The following is a 26355-nucleotide window of genomic DNA, read 5'->3' as shown; positions in this document are numbered from 1 at the left end:
CTTCTCCCTCTGCCTGTGTCTCTGCCTGCCTCGGTCTCTCATAAATAAATAAAATCTTTAAAATAAATAAAATAAAGCCAGTGCCACAACGAGGATCCCAAATGACGGTTTATTACCTCTTCCATAATTCCTTTCAGAATACTTAGGTTGTGGCTCAGCGGTTGAGTGTCTGCCTTCCGCCCGAGGCATGATCCCAGAGTCCTGGGATGGAGCCACATCGGGCTCCCTGCAGGGAGCCTGCTTCTCCCTCTAGCTGTGTCTCTGTGTCTCCACCTCTCTCTCTCTCTCTCTCTCTCTCTCTCTCATGAATAAAATCTTAAAAAAAAAAAAAAAAAAAAACACCCGAACTATTCTTTAAAAGAAAGAAAAATACTTAGGTTGTGTAATGAGAAGATACCTGGAGAAAAAAAATGGCAGGGCCTAATATGCAGGCAGCTGAAAAGTAATACTAGATGGTTCAAAGAGGCAGGAGCAGATTATCTTACAGTGCCACACCAAAGGCTGAAATTCCCCAAGTCTTACCTCATAGCAGCAACTGGAAGTGCAAACTTTTCCAAAGACGGGGTTAAGAGTAAAGTAAAATAGGAATGAACTCTGCAACTGACCCACTACTTTTCTAAGAAAAGTATTTTGAGGTCAAGATGTGTAAATTAACACTGAAGTTCTTAATGACAACTAAGAAATAATTAGGAAACTAGTCTGATCACAAAGCTAAGAACTACTGAAGTCTTCTCAAAAACCAACCTAATTGTTGCCATCTACTGGGAGAAAGGCAGAAATGCTTATGGGTCTGGGATGCAAGGGCTGGCTTCAAGTCCAATTCCCTCTTGAGACTAGGCCACTTTCCCTAGGTGAGTAACAAAACATGGAAATATAGGTTTAATAAAGGAAAAACTAGGAAGGTGTACAAATGCCTTGCATTAAAAGACACTCTTGTCTCTTGTAGTACTAAAATACACAACCTTCCAAATGTTTTTATTCCTAAGTCCACAAACCCCTAAGTTTCATGACTTAACAGGTATAAATCATGAATTTGCACTACTAGCATTTCTACTATTTCACATAAAGAATAAAATGAATTCAAATTGCAGTCAGCAAAGTCTACAAGAATACTCTAGAAACTAAAGCTGCTGTAAGAAAACTAGTAATTGCTACCAGATCCCTGAATGAAATGTAATTCTCAGTAACTTTAGTTTCCCTTCAGCCACCAGCTAACCACATTTTCTAATTTTGAAATCCTGTTTTATGTACTTTTATAAAAGTAACAGGGATAACAACTAGTCTACTGTGACATCAACCAGGGTGCTAGGCTAAGTATTTTACTAAGATATTTAACTTGATCAAGCAGGTGCCAGGGTGACTCCATCAGTTAAGCGTCCAACTCCTGATTTTGGCTCAGGTCATGATCTCAGTATCAGGCTCCATGCTGAGCATGGAGCATGCTTGAGATTCTCATTCTCCCTCTTCCTCTGACCATCTTGCCCCCACTTCCCATATGTGTGCATGCACATGTGCATGTGCACATGCTCTCTCTCTCTCTCTCTCTGGGAAAACAAAAAACAAAACCCAGGTAATATTAAGTTGCACTTTTTTAAAAGTATGTAAATACTGGGGCGCCTGGGTGGCTCAGTAGGTTAAGCATCTGACTTCTGCTCTGGTCATGATCTCAGGATCCTGGGATGGAACCCCATCAGGCTCCTCACTCTTCAGGCTCCAGACTCTACTGGAGAGTCCACACCCATGGGCACTTGGTCTCTCAAAATAACTCCAATCTTTAAAAAAAAAAAAAAAAAAAAAAAAAGTACGTAGGGGCACCTGGGTGTCTCAGGTCAGGATCCCAGGGCCCAGGGTCCTGGGACTGAGCCCCACATGAGGCTCCCTGCTCAGCAGGGGGAGCCTGCTTCTCCCTCTGCCTCCCCACTCTACTCATGCTCTCATTCTTTATCTCTATTTTTTTTTAAGTATATAAATACTTAAGCCAAAATTTGCTTTTCTTAAAACATCATATTTTTTTAGTGCTTAGCAGAAGTTTCTCTCATAAAGACTGATATACTAAGGAACTCACAAAAAAATCATGTATTAATTTTCAAACAGTACTCTGAATTTAAAAAACCTCTCCCTGGTGGCTCAGTGGTTTAGCACCGCCTTCAGCCCAGGGCGTGATCCTAGAGACCCAGGATCAAGTCCCACATCCAGCTCCCTGCATGGAGCCTGCTGGAGTCTCCCTCTGCCTGTGTCTCTGCCTCTCTGTCTCATGAATAAATAAAATATTTAAAAAGAAAAAAAATAGGAAAAAAAAGAACCTCTAAATAAACAATAGATGAATTTGTTAATACAAAATGATCGCCAGCTTCCATTAAAGGGGAAGAATTCTATGACTGAACAGAGAAGCAACAGGAGTTATTTAGAGAGCTCCCCACTTATTTAACAGAAGTATTCTAACTACCATGTATGGAAACTAAACAAGAAGTTTTACCTCCACTGGTTCTATCACCCCCAAAACTTCCCATAATAACCACTTTAATCTACAGTCCTAGAAAGGGAAGCCATTTTATAGAAAGTTAAGATCTTATGATCTAAAAGCACTTTTTCTTTATAGTTTACCAATTAAATATTTTTGTATACTTTTTTATGTTGCCACCACCTATTCAAGGATCAACAATAAATTCAACATGCCAATTTGTTAAATCCAATTTCTTAGTTTCTCCCATTTAAGAATTGTCTCAGCCCGATTTCCTATTTCATAAATGTGCACCCTCTACTCCAAAGGGCCATTTATCTGACTAGTAGACCCTCACCTCAATTACATCTTTTTAAGCTCCCCATTCTTCTCTACCCACCCAAACAATCGAGGCCAGTTCAAGTCCCTGGTCTCTCCAGGAACCCTTCTTCAACCCCGTCAAGTTCAACCTAGGATTGAATCTGGGAACCCACTGTGTAAAACTCAATTTTTAAGGACAATATGCACAATGGTAAATATTGTGTTTTACTGTCATAGTTTGAACCCATCTACAATAAAGTACCACATCCCTGCAACATAAGAGATCTCATTGTATAAATCTATTTCTCCTCAGCATTTTTCAAGAGGCTATGGAACCAGGAATGCACATGCATTAGCTGCTGAGGAAATAGTTCCACAACTATTTCAACTTCCAACAATTTATTCAGCAAAGCTCAATTTCATACCCTAATTCATCGGTTTCTTAATTTAGATCTTTGTATCAGGTTTTCTAAATGTAGAAAACCTGCATTTAGGATATCTACAGGACACTTGTCTATACTAAATGCTATACTATATATAGTTACCAAGGAAGTTCGACATGGTAAATGATTTTCAACTAAATGAAAGCACAGATCTCAGGACAAGACTCTTCTGTATTCCTCCCAGCGGAGACCTGGCATGCAGTAAGCACTAGATAAATATGTATTGATAAATATGTTTTTACATAACTAGTAAACGTAACTCCGAAATGCTAAGCCTAAGGTAACAAAGTTAGTGAAATAGTCTACTGTCTTAACAATCCCTTAAATGCAAATTTTCATGAACCTAATTCGGAAAAATTTATATTTGAGCATCCTACACTCAGCTACCAAACCCTGAGAAACGAAAAGCAAGCTGACAGAAACTATGGCAAATGGTGCTGTTATTTCACAATATAGTTCCTCAATGTGTCACCAAAACGAACCCTAGCGATGCCACGTACAATGCAGGTCAGGAGCTTTGTGCCAGTCACAGTGGCGATGGAAGAATGAGAACTTTATTGCAAGAAGCCAAAGATCTAGTTAAGAAGAAGTAAGGGACTAATTATATAAGGCAGATGGTGAAAGCAGTTAACTCAAACTAATAAACTGTTATGGAAGGGAGAAGTAAAGAGTGAAACAGAAGGTACTGGAAGAAGTGAAATGTGTGTATGTAGCTACAAGAGACAGAAGAGGAGGGAAGGGTGTTGATCCAGGTAGACTAAACAATCAAAGTCGAGGCAAGAATGCTCAAGTTCCTGGAGTGTGTTCAAAGAGGAACAAGCAGTTCAATCTGACTACCTGCAGCCAAGGGTGCAAAACAGACACAATTACAAAATACTAGAGCCACAGCAGAAGTTACAGCATGTTCATGTATTTACTATTTACAAAGCAGCTATAAGCACTGGGTTTGCAGGGAGATTAAGAAAAGGGGGCGGGGCAGGAGAGGCCCTCCATATGATCACCATGAACCTACTCTCTAAGGACACAAAGCAGCTTAAATTACAACTCAACAGTGAATTTCAGAAGGGCTATCTGTAAAAATTCATTTTAGGTTTCCAGGGCGTTTACCAGTATGAGGACTTCAGACTGAGTTAATTTGACCTTAAGAAGATATAGCACAAGGTACATCTATTTATTCAGAATGTTGCCCATGCGTGGAATGAGCAGTTTTGAAGTCAGTGTAGAACTCCCTGGTTATGACAGCCAGCAAGTTGATTAAAATACACATTGAAATGTTCTAACTTCAAGACTTGAAAACTTGCTGATAGACACGTCAGCTTATAAATAACCTTCAAGATCCACATATGGGCAATAACATACTTAGAGAAATAGATCCTTTTTAAAAAAGAAACAAAAATGATGTATAAAACCCAATCTCATACTTAAATACATGCATTGTATCACAATATATTTTAAAGCCTCAGTGTAGAATTTAAATGATCAACTATTACGTGTAAATAAGGGATGATTTAAGAATATGAAATGGCTTGTCATTTTTTTAATACATGACTTAAAGTAACTTGTAGTCTCTAAAACATATATCCAACAGATTAAAAAGAAACTCCCAAAATCTTTTTTAGCATCAGCTATGATTCAAAATGTTTGTCAAAACAAGACATAAGGGGATCCCTGGGTGGCTCAGCGGTTTAGCGCTGCCTTCAGCACAGGGAGTGATCCTGGAGTCCTGGGATCCAGTCCTACGTCGGGCTCCCTGCACGGAGTCGGCTTCTCACTCTGCCTGTGTCTCTGCCCCTCTGTGTGATTCTCTCATGAATAAATAAAATCTTAAAAAAAAAAAAAAAGACATTAAACCATTACAAAGTATTGTCACTTACAGCAGTTACTTTATTCTCATAAGACTGTTTCCTTCAGTAAGCATCCAAAGATTCCTTAACCTAGGCCAGACACTGTGCTAGAGGAATAAAAAAAAAAAAGGGGGGGGAAGACTGACTTCAAGGAATTCATAACAGACTAATAAACACTATCACAGCCCCAAAGACATACATGTTTACATATATAACAGAAGTATGTTCTAGGTAGAAGGGGGTTAACAAATGAGGCAATAGTCAATGCTGCAATGAATCAGTGAGGAAGGGCCCTATGTTCCCATCTAGCTTTGTAGACTACTCTCCTAAATAAAGTATCTAGCATACAAATGACAATTAAATCTAGGTTAGGTGGCAATAATCACCCTTCAGATTAGGCACTTGAAACTCATAAAGGTTAAACTATTCACCCAAAGTCACAAAGACAGAAGAAAAGGCAGTCAAGACCGCAACCCAAGTCTTCTACCTTCAAACCAGACGTTCACTTGAGCAATGAACACTGTTCTATAATCAAAGGACAGAGTGGCAAGCAGTTTTTCACTCTAGACCACTAAAATGATTTTTTAAAAATCAAACAGACTATTACCAACAGCTCTGCACCCTCAAGACAAAACAGATAGGTCTGAATACTGGAAAAGTTCCTTCTTCTGGTCAAGCCAGTTGAATGAAACCGTAAGAATCCTAACCCAAATCTAAAAAACCTCAGAGAAGAACTGTGAAGCTGACATCATCTCTGCCTAGGAAACAACTTCTTTTGCCCATAACCTAAAATCACTAATTTAGGGTATCAGATTTAAAGAACTGCAGTGTTAAAAATCCTGTACACTGGCCAAATTACATTTTACTTAAAAAAAAAAAAAAGGAAAGAAAGAAACTGCTTCAGCATCACTATACTTACCTACTTACTATAAATAACAGTGAGCACCCACTGTGTGTCACAGTAACCTAGCAGACCAGGTAGCGATTATACAACTGCTAGGTTTAAGCCTTCAAGAAATCTGTATCACAGCTGTTTGAACTATACAGAAGCACTAAAAGAAAACACACAAATGTGGCAGCCCAGGTGGCTCAGCGGTTTAGAGCCTCCAGGGCCTGATCCTGGAGACCTGGGATGGAGTCCCACTATCGATGGGACTGCTTCTCCCTCTGCCTGTGTCTGTGCTTCTCTGTCTCTCATGAATAAAATCTTTAAAAACACACACACACACAAATGTAAATCTAACATTACATGTTAAGAACTACCAGCACCAGAATTATATAACAATCTACAGATACATTTATCATGTAATATCCATCAAATTCCTTCTTGCTCTTATACCCCTTCCAGGCACTCGATGGCACAGTAATCAGGAAGACACGAAGAGGCTGTGATCACAAAACCAAATAGCATCCTGAAGAATCTGTTGAGGCTAAGAAACTTTCCAAGCAGGAAGACTGGTTGCGCAGTCAGCAGGACTAGGCTAACATTACTGGTTTGGAGTGGGAAGGAAAATGGGCATTATTTTCAATCAGGCATATGAGTGCACCTTCATGCAAAACACAGTGATACAAGATAATCCTTGACTTCAGGAAGCCTATAATCCAGTTGGGGAAACAAAAGCAACACATGTCAACAAATTTAGCACTATAATCCCAAAATGGAGCTTATTTAGATAACCAAGAAATAAAAAGGAAATATCATGAAGTAGAAGTTTTTAAGGAAGTGATATGAAGGGGTGGGTTGAACTGAACCTGAAATGGTTTAAAAAAAAGAAAAGTGCATGTCAGGCTGGCAGTAGCAAGAACTTGTGTGAAGAAGAAAAGCAACAAACAGGTTGCTTTTTCAACTTGAGTCCATCAAATTACTTCAGCAAATGGAATAATAAAGGAAAATAATAAATAATAATAAAGGAAAAATAAAAAAATATGACCTGGTGTCATATTTGCTCAGAAAGATCCTCACCCACCCACTTAAAAGAACTAAAAAAAAATTTTTTTTTTTTAAATCTCCTTAATCCTGGTAAAGAAAACAGATCAATTTTGGCAGTATTTTCCCTTAACTGTAGTCTCTGACATTAGAAAGTATCAAAACAGCCACAGACCAGAAAGGGTATATGTTATTAATTAAAAAATGTAAAGAAATTTCTCTAAACATGACTTACAAATTTATTCAGTAGAAGGTATGGTGAATAAATTACCTACCATGTTGATGCAAAAGAAAAAAAAAATTACAGAAATTGGGCTCAAGTTCCATTACCAGTTTAGTAGCAGCTTCAAAATATAAATTGCTGTAACTTCGCATCTGCAACCTACCTTACATCAAGGTTCCCCCCCCTCCCCAAGGCCACCACTGGTTGAGAAGCTCTATTTACTTTTAATAACCGCAAAATAGCTAATATAATTTTCTAAAACTAATGCTATTACACTTATTTAGCAGTTTGTTGTTTTTCATGGCCATTATATCCACTGGGTCTCAAAATCACCCAGTGAGGAAAAACAGTGATTACCCATCCCCATTTTACAGATAAAATTACTGGAGACCAGATGTGCTAAACTGAATAGCTCAAGGTCACACAGCTACTAACTGGCAGTGTGTGAATTCCCAAGCCATTGTTTGTCTCTTGCTGGGATGATGTGCTTAAAATAGGATCATAAAATCTTATCTAGATAACATAAATCCAGTAATCTTAAAAGTTAGAAAAGTAAATATTACTTCAAATTTACTTTGCTAGGTAAAAACACTGATTTTACACTGGCTCAGCAACCCCTTCATTTTTTAAATAATTAGTTTCGCAGCTTCTGGAACTCTTAACTGCCAAAGTATTCCAAAACTTTCAGAAAGTAAATGAAAAACTAAAACAAAAAGCCCGTTCACTGGCACAAACTAAACAGTAACCGTCAGCTCGGCGGACTTACAAAATCACTCAAACTCCTTAAAAACTGGGAATTGAATAGGAACAATTGATAAATGTTAAGTATATTCTACGTCAATTACATGGCAATTCTTAAATCCTTAGGATATTGGCACATTTGTAGAAAGGCAGATGTGGACAAAGCCCACAAACTCCAGGTTGATAATGCCCTCTTCGGTGTAAAAAAAAAAAAAATGAAATAAAAACTCCCCAAGCAATCACATAAAGATGTTAAAAAACAAACAAACAAACAAAAAAACACACTAATTCAATCTTTCTGCGCCTGAACAGGGAAGCAGCAGGGTCGTTTCAAAAGAAATTCTGTTTACTGCAAAATTTACCTTCAGTATTGATCTCTTTGACTCCTAACTCTGGGAAACGAACTAGGGGTGGTGGAGGGGGAGGAGGGCGGGGGGGTGGGGGGGGGTGAATGGGTGACGGGCACTGAGGGGGGCACTTGACGGGATGAGCGCTGGGCGTTATCCTGTATGTTGGTAAACTGAACACCAATAAAAATCAATTAAAAAAAAAAGTATTGATCTCTTTGCATAATGTAAATATGAAGATGAACCTCAATAAACCCATCTGCAACTGATGGTCTCCAAACCTCTGATAATGCCCTTTCATTCCTCAATCTGAACTGCCCCCCACTCCCCCCACCCCGAGTACCCGCGACACACACACACACACACACACACACACACACACAGGCCTCCTATATAGGCCTCTTGCCTTTTTCCCCAACAACCGGGACCTTTGTTCCGAGCGTCGGTTTTTTTGTTTTGTTTTGTTTTGTTTTTTTTTTTTTTGCCCCAACTCAATAGCTCTTTCAACTTTCTACCCCTATTATTTTTGTTTTGTTTTGTTTTGTGTTGAAGGAGGAGAATCCTCAAGCCTCAACTTTCTGGGCTCGTCAAAAAAAAAAAAAAACGAAATGCCAAGAACATATCCAGAGAGAGAGAGAGAGAGAGACTGGAGAGAGGAAGGAATCAAGTTGAACACAGCACTCCAGGGCCTACAGAACGGAGGGAAGCCCGGGGATCGGGTGATTCTGCAGCCCGGGCGGGATCCGAGGACCGCCGGCCCCGAGCGCGGCGACGCCCACCCGGGACGCACCCCCCGCCCCAGGGCGCCGACCCCCGCGCCCCGCGCCCCGCGCCCGCTGACACGGTCCCTCCTTCAATGAACTCACGAAGCAATTAGAACTCCCCCCCACACACACACACACACACACGCACACGCACACCCGCCAGGCACGATGCTGAAAACCGGAGCCTTATCAAGAACCAACCAACCTGTCTTAAGGGTCTAGCAGCAGCCCCTTCCGCGCTCTCCCGACCTCGCCAGGGGAGCCGATTCCCTGCCGTCCGCCCCGCCCCCCCCACCCCAAACACCGGCACTTCAAATAGGGGACTTCCTCCAGATTTGCACGGGGCTCGTTCTTTTTTTTTTTTTCTTTTTCAGTCTTTATTAATCTCTCCCCCTGTAGGAATGGTGATCAAGAAGCGCCACGAAGGGCAGGATTTGGGAACTCCCCTCCAACTTGCTTCTGAACTCGAAACCCCACTCTCTCGGGGGGGGGGGGGGGGGAGGGGAGGGGGGAGGAGGATGGAGGGGAGGGGAGGGGAGGGGAGGGCAGGGGGAGCCGGAGGGACTAACGGTATAATGGGTTTTATGTAATCCACATATAAATAAATTAATCGCCTGACTCGCTCCGAATGCGGAGACGACGGGAGTGACAATCGGGGCGCCTCCCTCGCGGGGCCCGGACCCCGCACCCCCCGGCTTCCCCGCTCGCCCGCGGCTCCGCCAAGTTTCTCGGCCTCTCCGCCAGACCCTCCTGCACGCCCGCCCGCCCGCCCGCCCCTCCGTCGTCCCCGCTCAGCCTCAACTTCCCACGGCTCTACCCGCACGGCCCGGCGCGGACCCCGTCTCCGGCCTCGCCCGCCCCCCACGCCCCCCCCACCCCGGCAGGAACCCCCTTACTGCGGTCTAAAGTCACTCCGGCCTCTCCCTCCTCGGACCCTCGCTTCCCACAACTGTTGTCACTCGAGCTGCTCCCTAGTTTCCATTTCCGGGCCGTCCGTCGTCCCCCCGCCCCCCGGGCCCCGGAGCCTCCCCTCTCCCGGCTTCCGGGCCCCCCATCCCATTTCCGGGGAACCCTTGCCGTCCTCACACCCCCCACCTGCACTTCCGGCCCCCCACTTTCTCGCTTCCTAGACGCCCTCCGAGCCCCAAAGCCCACTTCCGGCCCCCCGCCGGCCCCCGCCGGGCTCCCCAACACCCGCACGCCTTACCCCGGTTCCGCGAAGGGCCCTCCTCATCGCGGGGGGCCGGAGGGGGGAACCCAGAGAAGCCCCCCCCCCTTGCGCCCGCCCGGCCCCAGCCTCCCTCGAGCGCCTCGCCCGTCAACCCCCGGCCCGGTCCTTCCGCGGCCCCGCCGCCGCCGCCGCCGCCGCCGCCGGGAGCAGGCCGAGCCGGGGCCGAATCGCCGCGATGACACAACCGGGCTTCCTGGGACTTTCTCTTCCAGCTCCTCCCCACCCCCCACCCCCGCTGCCCCCTCCCAACCCCTCGGCACAACCCCCTCCCCCAAGCCCGGCCCGGCCGCTCGGAACTGCGCCCCAATTACCTAGTTGGGCCCCAAAGTCTCCGGTCCGGACTCGGTGGCGCGGCAGCAACTTCCACTCGCTCCCCCCACCCCCCCCCGGCGGCGGCGGCGGCGGCGGCTCCTCGGGTCCCTTCAATTATCAGCTGAGCCGCAGCACCGCGGCCGGCGTGCGCCTCCGCCCGCGCCGCCTCCCTCCCCGCCCGTTCCAACACCCTCCGGGAACTACTTTGCCCGCCGGCTCGGGCTGCCGGGCTCGTCCGCGGGAGAGGCCCCGCTGCCTACTCGCGGCCCATCACATCGCCCCTCCCTCCCCCACCGCCCGGAGCGACTCTCCCAGCGGCCCGAGATCTCCTCCCGATCCCTTCGAGGGACCAGGAAGGGGAACGTGGGGCCGTGCTTGGTATCCCTCCGCCGGGGTCACCCCCTCCCCTCCATGGTAGCAGGAACTAATTCCCTTTCGGGTCACCGGGGACCCGAGGCTTGAAATTTCACAGACGAGAGTTCCCTGGGACTCTCGGAGGTCGGGGCGATCACCCCGAGTCAAACCGCCCCCCTCCGCTAGCTCAAAAGCGGGGTTCGATTTAAAACTAGGGCTTTGGCCCCATGACCCCAGTGAAGCCCCGCCCCTTCCTGGTTGTCTTAGCGACGCCGGTGGCGTCCCAAGATGGCGTCGTGGCTGCCGGAGACGCTGTTGGAAATTGTAGGACAAGGCCCAGCGCCGAGCAAAGACTATTACCAGTTACTGGTCACCCGGTCCCAGGCAAGTGCGAGGCGCGGTTTAACCCTGTCTCAGTCCCCGCCGCCCCGGCGGAGCGCGGGACGCGGGCGGCGCTAGGCCGAGGGCGACGGTGGCCCGCGGGAAGCGTGCGGTCCCAGCCCGGAGCCCGGAGCGCGGAGCCCGGAGCGCGGAGCGCGGAGCTTTCCGTCGTCACCTCGGCCTCGTCGGCCGGCTCCTCGGGGGCCCGCGTGTCTGTTGGCAGCCCCGGCCCGGCGCGCCCCCGGCGAGCTCCCTCTGCCTGCCCACGTCGCCGCCCGCTCCCTCCCTGCCACCCGGGGCTCCTACCCGCAGAGTTCCCTCCGCGCCAAGAGGAAAAGCAGCGTCCCCGGCTTGCGTGCAGCCTCACCTCCGCGTGGGAAGGAAGGAAGGAAGGAAGGAGAGAAAGAAAGACTCAGCCAAGTGTCCCGAGGAGGAGCCGGCAGGGGAGGGGAGAGAGAGAGAGAGAGAGGGGGACGATCTCTTTTCCAGGGTAGGAGTTACCCGTGGGGGAAGGGCGGGGGGGGGGGAATGATCTTTTTTTTTTTTTTTTTTTTTTTTTTTGAATCTCGTGGTCTTCGCCGGGACCGCGACCACATCCCAGCCTCCTTATTGCTGGCAGGAGCGGGTCGTGGGGAGCTTTCCGCTTACCTTTTGGGAGCCCCTTGTATCCCATTGAAAGTGCGCGGGGGGTGGTGCCCAAGTGTTTCAGCGGCCCTGCGCGCCGGCCCCACCCATAATGACATCTGCTCCACAACAATAAGCCCGGGGATTAGGTTATCGCCCGAGTAAAGTGACCATCAGCCTATTTTTATGACAACTTGAGCTATTTAAGGTGGGCTTTTTTTTGTGGGGGGGGAGGGTGGGGGGGATGATTTATTGTGCTCATGGACCTGATGGAGCTGGACCGGGCCTCCCCTCCGAGCACGTTTTCCTGATTCCTGGCGGAGCTCCAGCCTGTCACTGAGATAAAAGCACCTTGTACCTTAAACAGACGGCATTTCTATAAAAATGAGATGGAGAACTTTGCCTACGTTTGTTTTGGTGTATGGTGGACGAATATTGCATCCGTCTTCCCGTGATGATGAGCCCTTAAGTAGGCAAAGAATGCTTTTTTTTTTTTTTTTTTTTTTTTTTTGCTTTTTGGCTTCAGAAGCACCTTTTAAAAACAATTTATATTTTATTCTCTAAACTTGAGCCCTATGAATATTGCAAACATGACGATGAGAGCGTGATGATGTGTTAGATGTTTCAGCACTATCTAATATTATTTGAATGCTTAAATGTTTAAATGGACATTTTTGGTGGGAGAAGGGGGCTTTACACATTTGATTGGAATTCCTTAGACGCTGAAATTCATTTTTTTTTGTACATTTTTAGGACCATTTTCCCATTCGTCTTAAAAGATATATGATCCTAACAGTTTTTTCATTTGCTGATATTAATGATTGAAAGCAATGACAGCATATTCCTACTTCGTTTTCTATTTTCATCTACCTCACCTAAGCTAAAACGTTTTAACGTTTACAGGTTTTTTTTTCCCCCATAATTTGCCTTTTGAAAATTTTTTTGAAGGTTTCTTTTTCTTGAGGGTCTGGTATTACACAAGTGTACTCTCATGTCATAAGCCTCAACAAATGAATACCTGTTTACCTTTTTATTTTAGTAAATTAACCATAAGAGTGCCCCTGGCATTGGTTTTCCCCAAGAATGCTTCTGTTTTTGATGTTGTTCAGACTTTGCTCTGTAGTCTAACTTGGGCACACGCCTTCTCCTAACTCCTGTGTTTTATGAAATCTCCCCCTCCCCCGTCCAAATATTCTTAATGGTCTTTTCTTTTCTTTTCTTTTCTTTTCTTTCTTTCTTTCTTTCATCAAAAACTGCCTTTCATTTCAGGCCCTATTCTTCATGTCAATTGCTTCTATATAAAATCCTTTTCAAGCTGATTCATTTTCTTTTTTAGGCAGGCAGGATATATCCACTACAGTTCTACCAGTGAGAGTTCAAATCTGATTAATTCACTCTCTTTTTAAAGTAAAATTTGTTGTAAAAAATAGTAAGCCAAAAAAACAGTCTCTTCAGTCAACCGTCTTGAGAATATGCTATTTTCTGACCACAAGATAATTTTTCTAAGGCTCGGCACAGGAAACCAAACATCCACTAAGAGGTGGTCTGACATAAATAAGTACTAAAGGACTAGAATTAAAATATGTCTTATAAGATGGACTTTTTCTGGAGTGACTTTCTAAAATTTTTCCTCTCTCTTTTTTTCCTTTATTTCCAAAAATGTTGTATATTATTCAAAATATGCCCCAGATTTAGATGGATCTTTCCCTCTCGTTCTCTTTTTATTCTTTTTCACTGCTTTTATTTTTATTGGCTTTAAATTCGTATAACTGCACATTTGAGATGGATTTCAAGGCAGATATCGCTCTCTTTAGGGTCATACTACTATTGGTATAGTCCAGAATATAAAAGTTGTACATAAACATTTTTTTTTGCCTTTTTGCTTATACAGTAACATTAACCACATATTTTTTATGCACATCATAGAGGCATTCCCAGTTAACAACTCGATGCCATGATTTTTTGTTTTTTCCCAAGAAAGGAACTTAGAGAATAAAGTTTGCAATCAATATAGTTTCTCAAATTTGGTCTCTATAATGATCTGAAGGCTTAGAAAAATCAATGCCCTGCTTTCTAAATCAAAGATTTAATTTACCCCATTATTTTCACTCTAGTTTTAGTAGTATATATGTTTTCTTATACTGAATTCTAATTCTTTGAAAACTACTAGATTCATAGTAAGTTAGAGCTGGAAAGAACCTTGAATATTATTTAGGCAAGGGATAGGCCGCACTTTGCTTCTAGGAAAATCTTAAATTGTGTCACTGAACGAAGATTCTTTCCTTAATTTAATCAGCAAGTTGGCATTTAACGTGGAGATGCAAAACATAAGATTTCTGCCTTCAAAGAAATATGTATTAAGCACCTTTTATGTGCCAGGTACTGTTCTGGATGCTAGGGAAACACCAGTGAACCAAACAAAATCCTTCCTCTTGTAGAGCATATAGTCTAGGTGAGAGAATGTAGTCAGTGATTTGATTTATATAAACACTGAAATGGCTTTTTAAGAACAAAGGAGGTTTATCGCCAAGTTAAAGAATAGCGCAGATGCTTTAAAATCTGAGTCCAGAGGAAGCAAAAAATCACTTCAGGAGGCTGGAGCGGGTACTATCATCAGTCTTTTACCCTTGAAATTCTATCTGCATTCTCTTGAAGTGGAAGTATTGCTTAAGATGGTCACCACTGGTGACTCAGGTTCAATGTGACAAATACTGGAAAACTGCTTGGAACAGTAACTATATGCTAAGTAGATGAGAATTGGCAGCTAATGGCCCCTCACACCTGTGTTAGGCGGTATTCCCCAAGAGCACCAACATGTGACAGTCACTCCAGTGAATGAAAGGGACAAGGAACTGAGTAATAGATTACCTTAATTTACCTGTCTTGCTTAAACCTACTAAAAACTCCAAAAAGATACCTAGAGCTAACGTCATCTGGAAAAAAAAAAAAAAGCCAAAAGCTCAGTCCCCAAACATAACAAATATTATTGACATGCTTTCAGGTTGTAGTGCTGACAGAAAACACGTGAGGTGGCGGGCCAGCCGGTGGCAGGAAACTGTTCTCTCCCTGAATATTTCTGAAAAGGGAATTAAAACTAGACTTGGTGGCTGATGTTTAGACTTTGCAACAAAGAATTGTGCCAGTACCAAACTGCGAGGCAGTTTTAAAGATTTAAGATTCAAATACAGCCTAATAAAAATGTTAATACATGCACCTTTTGACCCCACAATCCCCTTTCTAGGATTTGACGTGCAAAAATGCTTTCACCTGTGTACTAGGCTATGCAAGCAAGGAATTCACCAGAGTGAAATAATTGTAAAAATCGCTTTCCATTAGTGGAAATTTGGTTACACTGTGAATCACTCATACCATAGAATACTATACAACCTTTAAAAAAAAAAAAAGAAAGAAACGTGATGGGGGCACCTGGATGGCTCAGTCAGTTAAGCATCTGCCTTTGGCTTAGGTCATGATCCCAGTGTCCTTTGATTGGGCTCCCTGCTCAGTCGAGAGTCTCCTCTCCCTCACCCCTTCCTCCTCCCCTCCCCACCCTGCTTGTGTTCTCTCGCAGGTGTACACTATCTCAAATAAATAAAATTCTAAAAAAAAAAAAAATTTTAAGAAAAACAATATGATGGATCTCTTTAGTAGATCAAATCTTTTTTTTTTTTTTAAGATTTTATTTATTTATGAGAGAAAGAGACAGAGACGCAGACAGAGGGAGAAGCAGGCTCCATGCAGGGAGCCTGACGTGGGACTTGATCCCGGGACCCCAGGATCACACCCTGGGCCAAAGGCATCACTAAACCGCTGAGGCACTCAGGCTGCCCTAGTAGATCAAATCTTAAGCAAGAGAAGTAAGTTACTGGGTTAAACATACCATGATCCTATTTGAAAAAAACACCACCACAATAGTTTTATTTTGTTTAGATAAATGTTAATGAAGTTTAAATAAATGTCAGAGGAAACAGCTGAAGCACTTCACTCTGAGGGGTGGAATTGTGGATTGGTTTCACTTTCTGCGTTACATATTTTTGAAAGATCTGAGTTTTTCTATAATGAGCATTTATTTTTATAATCAGAGAAAAGTAATAAAAATTGAAAATGTAAATGCATAGCGCTTACTCTGGGAAGTTGTCCTGCTCTGTACTTCACCTTCCACCTTTTGTGCCAGTACCACCTTTGAGCCATATCCCACATTAAATGGTGGGCAACATTAATAACTGTGTCACCAAATTCTTTTTTTTAAGATTTTATTTATTTATTAATGAGAGACACACATACACAGAGGCACAGAGACAGGCAGAGGGAGAAGCCGGCTCCATGCAGGGAGCCCGATGTGGGACTGGATCCCAGGTTGACAAGACCACACGCCGGGCTGAAGGCGACGCTAAACCGCTGAGCCACCAGGGCTGCCCCACCAAATTCTACTGGTTGGGAGAGAGGGTAGTTCTAATTCAACAAATTCAGAAGGGGTGCAAATGGGTTAATGGTTACTTAGGAAATTTTAATGTCTAGAAACTCCTGTTCATTACGATTTTTTTTTTGTTTTTTGCTTTTTAGTTTTTTAATGTGGGTAATAATTTTGCAAAAGTAAAGGATTGTCTTTCTTGGGGTGAGATAACTAATGAGCTTTTAAAGAACAGAACTTCTCAACAAGACATCAGGTTGCACATTTTGGAAGTAGGAGGGAGTGCAGTCAACTTAATATCCTGATGGTAATTTCCCGGTGGACCCAGGAACCCCTAAATCATGCTCTACTCTAGCCCCACTCCCCACATGAGGTCCCCAAGAGCCACATACATAGAGAAGATAAAGCAGAGGAGAGTCAAGTGTACATTCCCTTTTTGCTTCTGGTTACTCTTTCCTTGTCTCTAAGGGAACATCTCCCACTGAGGGACTGAATGTTTCCACAGACGTCAAGCTATTCCGCGCATTCTGCCCAATGGCCACCAGCCACAGCCAAGAGGTTTCTCCACAGAAGTGCTGCTCCTTTTAAAGTCCAAACAGCCCGGGTGGCTCAGTGGTTTAGCGCCACCTTCGGCCCAGGCCATGATCCTGGAGACCCAGGATCAAGTCCCACATCGGGCTCCCTACATGGGGCCTGCTTCTCCCTCTGCCTGTGTCTCATGAATAAATAAATAAAATCTTAAAAATAAAAATAAAGTCCAAACTTCAGTGGAATGCTTACATTCACTTATTTTCCTCTTCCCTGTTATTTTACAACGTAGCCTCCTCTTTGGGGGCTGGCTCTTTGTCTCCCAAAGTCCCTCAGTTTTCCCTCTGCTGTTGAATATATAGGCTCTTCCCTTCTTCATTCTGTCTTGGCCTCTCAGCCCAGCCTTGCTCAAACCCCTGTCAGGAGTGTGTTGGTTTCCTCTTTGGCTCTTCCTGACAGCTGCACCTGCAGCGAACACCTGACCCTGCCCTACGGGTTCTGTGAGGTGTTCATAACCACTGCATTATCTGTCTATTCCTCAGATGTGACACACTTCGGAAAAATGATTCCCAACCTGTGGCCCTCCAGGATGTACCCAATTCGAGCTGTGAAATTGCTGTTGTTCAGAAATGTAAATTCCTTTTAATTTATCAATGTGGCATGTGGCACTTTTTGGGAGAGTGGATAAAATAATACAAATAAAGGATTAGATTCTTAAAAATTACAATATTTAGTGCTTTACCATATTATAACCAAGTAGTCAAGTGGCTCCTGAACCCTCATTTCAAAATTACATGGCAGCCTGACAGAGCTCCAGTATCCTCTTTTCTCAGGTAAATTGTTCATTGAGCACGTATGAGCACCTACTCAATCTGGGCAGTTAATTTGGTCTCACCCAACATTGACACATATTTGTCTCCTAATTATGTGGGGCAGTAGAGCACTTAATTGGGAGTCACTGAGTCATGGATTCTTTTATTCCTTCTACTAGTCTGCAAGCTCTTGACCTGGGGCAAGGCACTTAATTTGTCTGGGCCCCAGTTGTCTCCTCAAAATCATAAGGTCACCAGTCCCAAGAGATCACGAAGGCTTATTCCATTTCTAAAATTCTATTTTGCATGACAGTAGTGTTTCACCCTGGTAAAAGTACTAGATTTTTCTTTTTTTTTTTTTTTAAGAAAGACATGCATTGAAGATTCTATATTGGTAGCTGTGTGGCCTGTATAAGTCTTTACCTGCCTGATGTTCCATTTCTTCATCTATAAAATGAACGATTCAACTCTTGGCTATTACACGGATATGGTAAGAACCAGATACACTTAAAAAGCACTCCAGGCCAGTGTTTCTCAAAGAGAGCTTGTATGATCAAATAAGATTGGAGAATCCTGGGCTAAACACAATTTATTTGCTTCTCTTCTCTGGAATTTGTCAGAGCCTTTAAAATCCTGCTGTTCACTATGAATCTCCAAGAGGAGACTGTGCCATGGGGCACTTTTTCTATAGGCTTCTGCCTATGGAAGCCTTTTTTCTCTGAGCATCTCAGGAGCTGAGGTTCTGGGGAATGCTAACGGGAAAATACCCAGTAGTATGCCTGGAACACAGCAGCAAATAGTGAAGAAATGTTTATTGTATTGTCCTCTTCCAGTGCCAAATCAACCAAATTTCACCTTTTCCATGAAAATAATTAAATCTTTTAACTTATGTGCTATTTTATTTTTTGTTTTTTCATTTCACGTAATTAAATACCCATTGGTGTTTTAATTGGGATTGCAGTGAATATATACTTCCATTTGTAGTGAATTGATATCTTTACAATATCAAGTTTCCAATCCACAAATATATCTTTGCTTTTAGGGGTTTTTTTTTTTTTTTTTAGGTATTCCTTAATTTTGGCCAATGATTCCATATAGTATAGAAATCTCACATATATTTTCTTCAATTTCTAGGTGTTTGACTATTTTATTTTAAATTATATTTCTTCTTAAAATTGTTTTCCATTTGTAGCTACGAATATAAGCAATTGATTTTTGATTCTAGTAAATCCTCCTGTGAAATTCTGTGATAATCTTACAAAGTCACTTACTAATTGTAATAATCCTTCTTTTTTTTTTTTTTTTTTTAGGTTTTCTAACATATTCATGTCCTCTGTGAATAGTGACATTTTTTCCATGCTAATCCTTGTATCTTATTTGTCCTTGCCTTATGACATTGGCTAAGATTTCCACTAAAATGCTGTAGAGAGATGATTTCACCAAGCATTCTTGTCTTGTTTGTGACTTAACAGGGAAGGCTTTCAGTACTTTGCCATAGAGTATGATGTGTGCTATAGGTTTTTTCAAATCAGGTTTAAGGTATTTCCTTTTAGGGCAGCCCAAGTGGCTCAGCAGTTTAGCAACGCCTTCAGCCCAGGGCCTGATCCAGGAAACCTGGGATCAAGTCCCACATCAGGCTCCCTGCATGGAGTCTGCTTCTCCCTCTGCCTGTGTTTCTGCCCCCCCCCCTCTCTCTCTCTCTCTCTCTGTCTCTCGTGAGTAAATAAATCTTTAAAAAATTAAAAATTAAAAAATATATTTCCTTTTATTTCAAGTTTGCTGAAAGTTTCTATTCTGAACAGATAATGAATTTTATTTTTTAAAAAATAAAAGTCTTTTAGCTATATACTAAAAATCAAGGTTGCTGTTTTTCTCTAAATTATTATTGAGGTTATTATAAACTGAGTGCTTCCTGCCTCCAGGACCACCATACCCGGCATTCCTTAAAGAACACCCATCATTTTCTCATGCTGTCCTATGTAGTTGACCTCAGTCACATGGGTCAGACTCCCACATCCAAATTCTCCCCTCCTTTGAGTCTCATCAAAAATGCCCACTTAGGGGTACCTAGGTGGCTAAGTCAGTTAAGTGTCTGATTCTTGATTTCCCGTTCCAGTTATGATCTCAAGGTTGTGAGATCAATCCCCACATTGGACTCTGTCTTGAGCATGAGCCTGCTTAAGATTTTCTTTCTCCTTTACCCTCTGCCTCTCCTTCCCCAATCTCTCTAATTAAAAAAAATAGAAAATAGGGCAGCCCCGGTGGCGCAGCGGTTTAGCGCCGCCTGCAGCCCGGGGTGTGATCCTGGAGACCTGGGATCGAGTCCCACATCGGGCTTCCTTCGGGGAGCCTGCTTCTCCCTCTGCCTGTGTCTCTGCCTCTCTCTTCGCTCTCTCCGAATGAATAAATAAATAAATCTTTAAAAAAAAAATAACCACTCTTTAAAAAATTAAAATTAAAAATTAAAAAAATAGAAAATAAAATGCCCATTTAATATTTGAAATCAGTGGGTAAAGAACCATTGAATAATTATTGTAGCAACTAGCTATCAAAATAGCCACAAAACAGAAAAGATTAAATCCCTATCTCGGGTGCCTGCGTGGCTCAGTGGTTGAGCATCTGCCTTCCGCTCAGGTTGTGATCCTAGGGGTCCTAGGATTGAGTCTCTTATGAAGCTCCCTGCAGGGAGCCTGCTTCTCCCTCTGCCTGTGTCTCTGCCTCTCTCTGTGTGTCTCTCATGAATAAATAAATAAAATATTTCAAAATATGTATTTTATATAGATTGAAGGAGTAAACGTTTTACAAACATACACTAGTATCTTAAGAAAATAAAATATCATAAAAAAATAAAGACTATTATTTGAGTCCAGAAGCCATAAAGGAAAAGGAATGGCAGATCAAGTACATTTAATTTTTTTAATATTTTATTTATTTATTCATGATAGAGAGAGAGGGGTAGAGACACAGGCAGAGGGAGAAGCAGGCTCCATGCCGAGAACCGGACGTGGGACTCAATCCCGGGACTCCAGGATCACGCCCTGGGCCAAAGGCAGGTGCTAAACCACTGAGCCACCCAGGAATCCCCTCAAGTACATTTAAAATAAAGTTTTGGGGACGCCTGGGTGGCTTGGCCAGTTAAGCGTCTGCCTTAAGTTCAGGTCATGATCCCGGGGTCCTGGGATCAAGCCCCACTTGGACTCCCTGCTCAGCGGGAAGCCTGTTTCTCTCTCTCTCTCAGCCAAATACATGAATAAAATATCTTTAAAAATAAGGTTGGGATGCCTGCTTTCAGCTCAGGTTGTGATCCCGGGATCCGGGATGGAGTCCCACATCGGGCTCCTTGTGAGGAGCCTGCCCCTCCCTCTGCCTATGTCTCTGCCTCTCTCTCTCTGTGTCTCTCATGAATAAATAAATAATAAATAATTTAAAAATAATAATAATAACATAAAATAAAGTTCTTAGGTGCCTGGCTGGCTTAATTGGTAGAGCATGTGACTCTTGATCTTGGGGTTGTAACTTTGAGCCTCGTGTTGGGTGTAGAGATTACTTGAACCTAAAATCTTTTTTTAAAAAAATCAATAAAAAGTAAAGTTTTATGAATGATACTTAAAAATAATAAATTGCCTGGGAGAAAATGTTGGCTACATATTTTGCAGGCAAGGGGTTAATATATTCAGTATCCAAAGATCATTAATTATACAAATTTGACAAAATTCAACTTTCATTTATGATAAAAACTTTCAGCAAAGCAATATAGAGGAAACATACCTCAATATAATAAAGGCCGTATACTGTTTGACAAGCGCACAGCTAACATCATACTGAAAGTTTTTCTTCTAAAATCACGAACAAGACAAGGATGCCCACTCACTACTTTTATTCAACATAGTATTAGAAATCCTAGCCAGAGCAATTAGGTAAGAAAAGGAAATTAAAAGTATCTAAATTGTAAAGGAATAAGTGACATTATCATTATTTGCAGATAACATAGAAAACTCCTAAAGATTCCATCAGAAAACAGACTAGTGAACAAATTCAGGAAAGCTGCAAGATACAAAATCAGTACACATAAACCTGTTGTATTTCTGTACACTAATAACTATCAGAAAAATAAATTAAAATCCCATTTATAATTACATCAGAAAGAATTAAAATACTTAGAAATAGGGGCATCTGGTTGGCTCAGTTAGTTAAGCGTCTGCCTTCAGCTCAAGTCATGATCTCAGAGTTCTGCAATCAAGCCCTGAGTTGAGCTTCCTGCTCAGTGGTGAATCTGCTTCTCTTCTTCTGTGATCTCTCTCACTTTTGCTCTCCCTCAAGTAAATAAATACCTAGAAATAAATTTAACCAAGGAGGTAAAAACCTGTACATTGAAAACCATAAGACATTAGTGAAAGAAATTGAAGAATACACAAGTTAATGGAAAGATATTCCATATTCATGGATTGGAAAAGTTAATATATTTAAAATGTACATATTACTCAAAGCTATCTTCAGATTCAGTGCAATCCCTAAAATTCCAATGGCATTTTTCACAGAACTAGAACAGTTCTAAAATTTGTATGGATCCATAAAAGACCCTGAATAGCCAAAGCAATCTTGAGAAAGAAGAACAAAGCTGGAAGTGTCACACTCCCTGATTTCAAACTGCATTACAAAGCTATAGTAATTAAAACAGTATGTTATGGAGCACCTGGGTGGCTCAGTGGTTGAGCCTTTGGCTCAGTTTGTGATCCCCAGGTCCTGGGATCAAGTCCTGTATCAGGCTCCCTACATTCTCCCTCTGCCTATATGTCTACTCTCTGTGTCTCTCATGCATAAGTAAATAAAAATCTTTAAAAAAGAACAAACAGTATGATATTGGCACAAAAATATACATACAGATCCATGGAACAGAATAGAGAGCCCAAAAATAAACCCATGCATGTATGGTCAGTTAATTTTTTTTTAAGATTTTATTTATTCATTCATGAGAGACACAGAGAGAGAGGCAGAGACATAGGCAGAGGGAGAAGCAGGCTGCCCGCAAGGAGCCTGACATGGAACTCAATCCTGGAACTCCAGGATCACATCCGAAGCCAAAGGCAGATGCCCAACCACTGAGCCACCCAGACGTCCCTAGTCAATTAATTTATGACAAAAGAGCCAAGAATATACACTAAGGAAAGGACAGTTACCTCAATAAATGATGTTAGCAAAATTGGACAGTCACATGCAAAAGAATGAAAAGAGACCACTATCTTATACATACATACACTCAAAATGCACTAAAAACTTGAATGTCCAAGACCTGAAACCATAAAAATCCTGGAAGAAAATAGAGACAGTATCTCCTTGACATAAGTCTTAGTGATGACTTTTTTAATCTGACAACCAAAGCGAAAGCCAACAAAAACAAAAATGTAAACAAGTGGTACTGCATTAGAACTTTAAAGCTTCAATGAAACAAAGGAAACCATCAACAGAACAAAAGGGAAATGTACTGAATGGGAACAGACATTTGTAAATTATATATCTAATAAAGGACTAATATCCAAAATATATGAAGAACTCACAATAGCAAAAAACAAAAATCCAATTTCTAAATGGTCAGAAGATATGGAATAGGCATTTTTCCAAGGAAGACATAGGGGTGGCCAACAGGTACACAGAAGAATGCTCTACATTTAATCATCAGGGAAGGGCAGCCCAGGTGCCTCAGTGGTTTAGTGCCGCCTTCAGCCCAGAGTGTGATCCTGGAGACCTGGGATCGTGTCCCACATCCGGCTCCCTGCATGGAGCCTGCTTCTCCCTCTGCCTGTGTCTCTGCCTCTCTCTCTCTCTCTCTCTCTCTCTCTCTCTCTCATGAATAAATAAATAAAATCTTTAAAAAATAATAATCATCATCAGAGAAATACAAATCAAAACAACCACGAAATATCACCTCATACCTGTCTGCATGGCAAGTATCAAAAAGACAGTAAGTGTTGGTGAGGATGTGGAGAAAAGGAAACCCTAGAGTGCTGTTGGTGGGAAAACAGTATGGAGATTTTTCAAAAAATTAAAAATAGAATTACCATATGATCCAGAAATTTGACTTCTGAGTATTTATCCAAGGAAAACAAAAACAGTAATTCAAAGAGATATATGCACCCTCGTGTTCATTGCAGCATTATTTATTATAGTCAGATATGGAAACAACTTAGTATCCACCAATGGATTAATGGACAAAGCTGTTGTAGTGTACACATACACACATCCCAGAATATTATTCAGCCATAAAAAATGAAATCTTGCCATTTGCAATAACATAGATGGACCCAGAAGGTATTATGCTAAATGAAATAAGGTAGACAAATACCATATGATCTCTTATATGTGAAATTTAATATATACATTTATATAACACACACGTATATATACCAAGCTGATAGATATAGGGAACAGGGGCAACTGGGTGGCTCAGTTGGTTAAGTATCTACCTTGACCTCAGCTCATGATCCTGGGATCAAGTCCCACATCAGGCTCCTTGCTGAGCAGAGAGCCTGCTTCTCCCTCTCCTTCTGCCACTCCCCCCCGCTTATGCGGTATCTCCCTATCAAATAAATAAAATCTTTTTAAAAAACACACACACAACAATATAGAGAACGATTTGTGATTGCCTGCAGCAGGGTTGGGGGTTGGGAGAAATGGGTGATTTTTCTTTTTAATTTAAATAAATTGGATTATTATTATTTTTTTTTTTAGATTTTTATTTATTTGAGAGCCAAAGGCAGATGCTTAACCAACTGAACCACCCAGGTGCCCTAAACTAAATTTTTAAAGGAGTAAATAACTATGCTGGTGTTCTAACATCTACATAATATTTAGAATTTCTAAATGGTTTATAGAATTATATAGGGATTTGAAGAGATTGGTTGACAGTCTTCACTTTCAGAAATCTTCACTGTGGGGTTAAGGTACGATTTAGCATTGAAATAGACTTCCTGAGTCATTCAGTAAAAGATCAGTTTGGTTTGTTTGTTTAACTAAAAGTCTCAATGAACAATTATTATCCTAAGAACCATCTTAAGGGATCCCTGGGTGGCTCAGCGGTTTGGCGCCTGCCTTCGGCCCAGGGCATGATCCTGGAGACCCTGGATCAAGTCCCACGTCGGGCTTCCTGCGTGTGGAGCCTGCTTCTCCCTCTGCCTGTGTCTCTGCCTCTCTCTCTCTCTGTGTGTCTCTCATGAATAAATAAATAAAATCTTAAAAAAAATCTTAAAATCCACAAATAGAATTTGCTAGATCCCTCTAAAACCACTTCTTAATAACAAATCTAATAGTTATAATAAAATTAAGCATTGAGTGCTTTTAATAGGTGAGGCATTTAATCCTTGTAACAAACTTATAAAATGGGTACCATCATTAAATAGATGAGAAACTGGGATTTAGAGAGTTTGAATGAATTGCTTGGGACCTGTACATTATGGCCAAGCAGAATAACCTTTGGCCAGCCTTACTCTATCTGGGCTTTTTCCAAATGCTACTGCTACAGCTTTGTTTCTTCTTTTTAAAAAGAAAATTTTTTTCAATGAAAACAATGAATGACTCAGAATGATTCAGAGATTAATATGCAATAAATTGCTCTTGAAGTACTCTTTTCCCTTCAAATTGCCGCCTTAAAAAAAAGTCACATCCTTGACCCAACATCCCTTTCTGTCTCTCATCTCTTCCTCTTTTCCTAAACAAAGTACTCACTCTACCATGACCTTTTCTCTCATTCATTCCTTAAGACAACTCCTACCTCTTATGCCTGGTATGTTACTCAATAACTCTATAATTGCCAAATCTAAAGGATATCTTATGACCTTAGCATACTTGACATTTCATGCTGTTGATCAGCCTTTTCTTGAAATGCTTCCCTTTTTTATAGCCCATGGATTCTTATTTCCTGGTTCTTATGAGTCTATGGCAACTCAAGTGCTGCTTGCCTTTATGACCACATTAATGTTGCTATTTCTCAGTCTATATTTGTGCCTTAATTTTCTTCACTCTATTTTTCCTTAAAAAAATCAAACAAACAAACAAAAAAAAAACAGTCATTGGGGTGAGTCCTAATCCAATATGACTGGCGTCCTTATAAGAAGAGATTAGGACACACATACACAGACAGGAGACAATGTAAAGACACAGGAAGAACATAGCCATTTACAAGCCACAGAGAAAGGCTTTAGAAGAAGCCAACCCTGCCAACACCTTGACTTCTGTCTTCTAATTTAAGCCATCCAGTGGTTCTGTGTTAGGACAACTCTAGCAAAATAATACAATATCTAAAGTTAAAGGATGACCTGGATTAAAGCTTTTCTTTTTTTTTTTTTTTAACTTGGACAGATTTGTAAATACTCGAGAAAAGTCTTGTCAGACTCATTCCTTATGATCTTGAACAGGGAATTTGGAAGACTTGATGCAGTCTATTTTGATTTTAACATGTTTAAAATTATACTCTATGGGAAACACCCATGTGTGAGGGAATCAGATTACAGACATCCTATAAAGGCTTACTGGACAGAGAACCAAACTCAGCATGGTTATGAAACTACATGCTAACTTGGAGAATCGGGGGTCAGGACAAAGTGGCCAGTAATCTAGGGGGAAAAGAAAAAAAGAAACATACCCATTGAATTTGTTTTA

General features: G+C 42.0%; 2 protein-coding genes and 1 long non-coding RNA gene across 20 annotated transcripts in view; 2 read left to right on the top strand and 1 right to left on the bottom strand.

Moving 5' to 3' along the window:
* Positions 1-12039, bottom strand: part of TRIP12 (thyroid hormone receptor interactor 12) — a 148043-nt gene extending 136004 nt beyond the window's left edge. For 13 of the 17 annotated variants that reach the window (XM_055300372.1, XM_055300379.1, XM_055300381.1 and 10 more), the window contains exon 1: positions 10593-10732. The gene's annotated coding sequence lies outside the window, so the exon portion shown is untranslated. Of the gene's footprint in view, positions 1-9946; positions 10038-10257; positions 10396-10592; positions 10733-11634; positions 11706-11976 lie in introns of those variants that run through there. The other 4 variants (XM_055300376.1, XM_055300377.1, XM_055300374.1 and 1 more) reach the window with 4 other exon arrangements.
* Positions 11009-26355, top strand: part of FBXO36 (F-box protein 36) — a 96307-nt gene continuing 80960 nt past the window's right edge. For both annotated transcript variants that reach the window (XM_055300392.1, XM_055300391.1), the window contains exon 1: positions 11009-11331. In XM_055300392.1, coding sequence (XP_055156367.1) covers positions 11236-11331 — 96 coding nt within the window. In that variant the 5' untranslated portion in view covers positions 11009-11235. The remainder of the gene's footprint in view (positions 11332-26355) is intronic.
* LOC129493824 (uncharacterized) lies at positions 17437-19443 on the top strand. Its single transcript, XR_008661215.1, has 3 exons — positions 17437-17522; positions 18070-18193; positions 19014-19443. It is a non-coding gene; the product is annotated as an uncharacterized LOC129493824 (long non-coding RNA).

The sequence above is a fragment of the Nyctereutes procyonoides genome, unplaced genomic scaffold (assembly GCF_905146905.1).
Source record: "Nyctereutes procyonoides isolate TBG_1078 unplaced genomic scaffold, NYPRO_anot_genome, whole genome shotgun sequence".
NCBI lineage: Eukaryota > Metazoa > Chordata > Mammalia > Carnivora > Canidae > Nyctereutes > Nyctereutes procyonoides.
The sequence above is the reverse complement of the archived record's forward strand: the minus strand, read 5'-3'. Positions and strand labels throughout refer to the sequence as shown.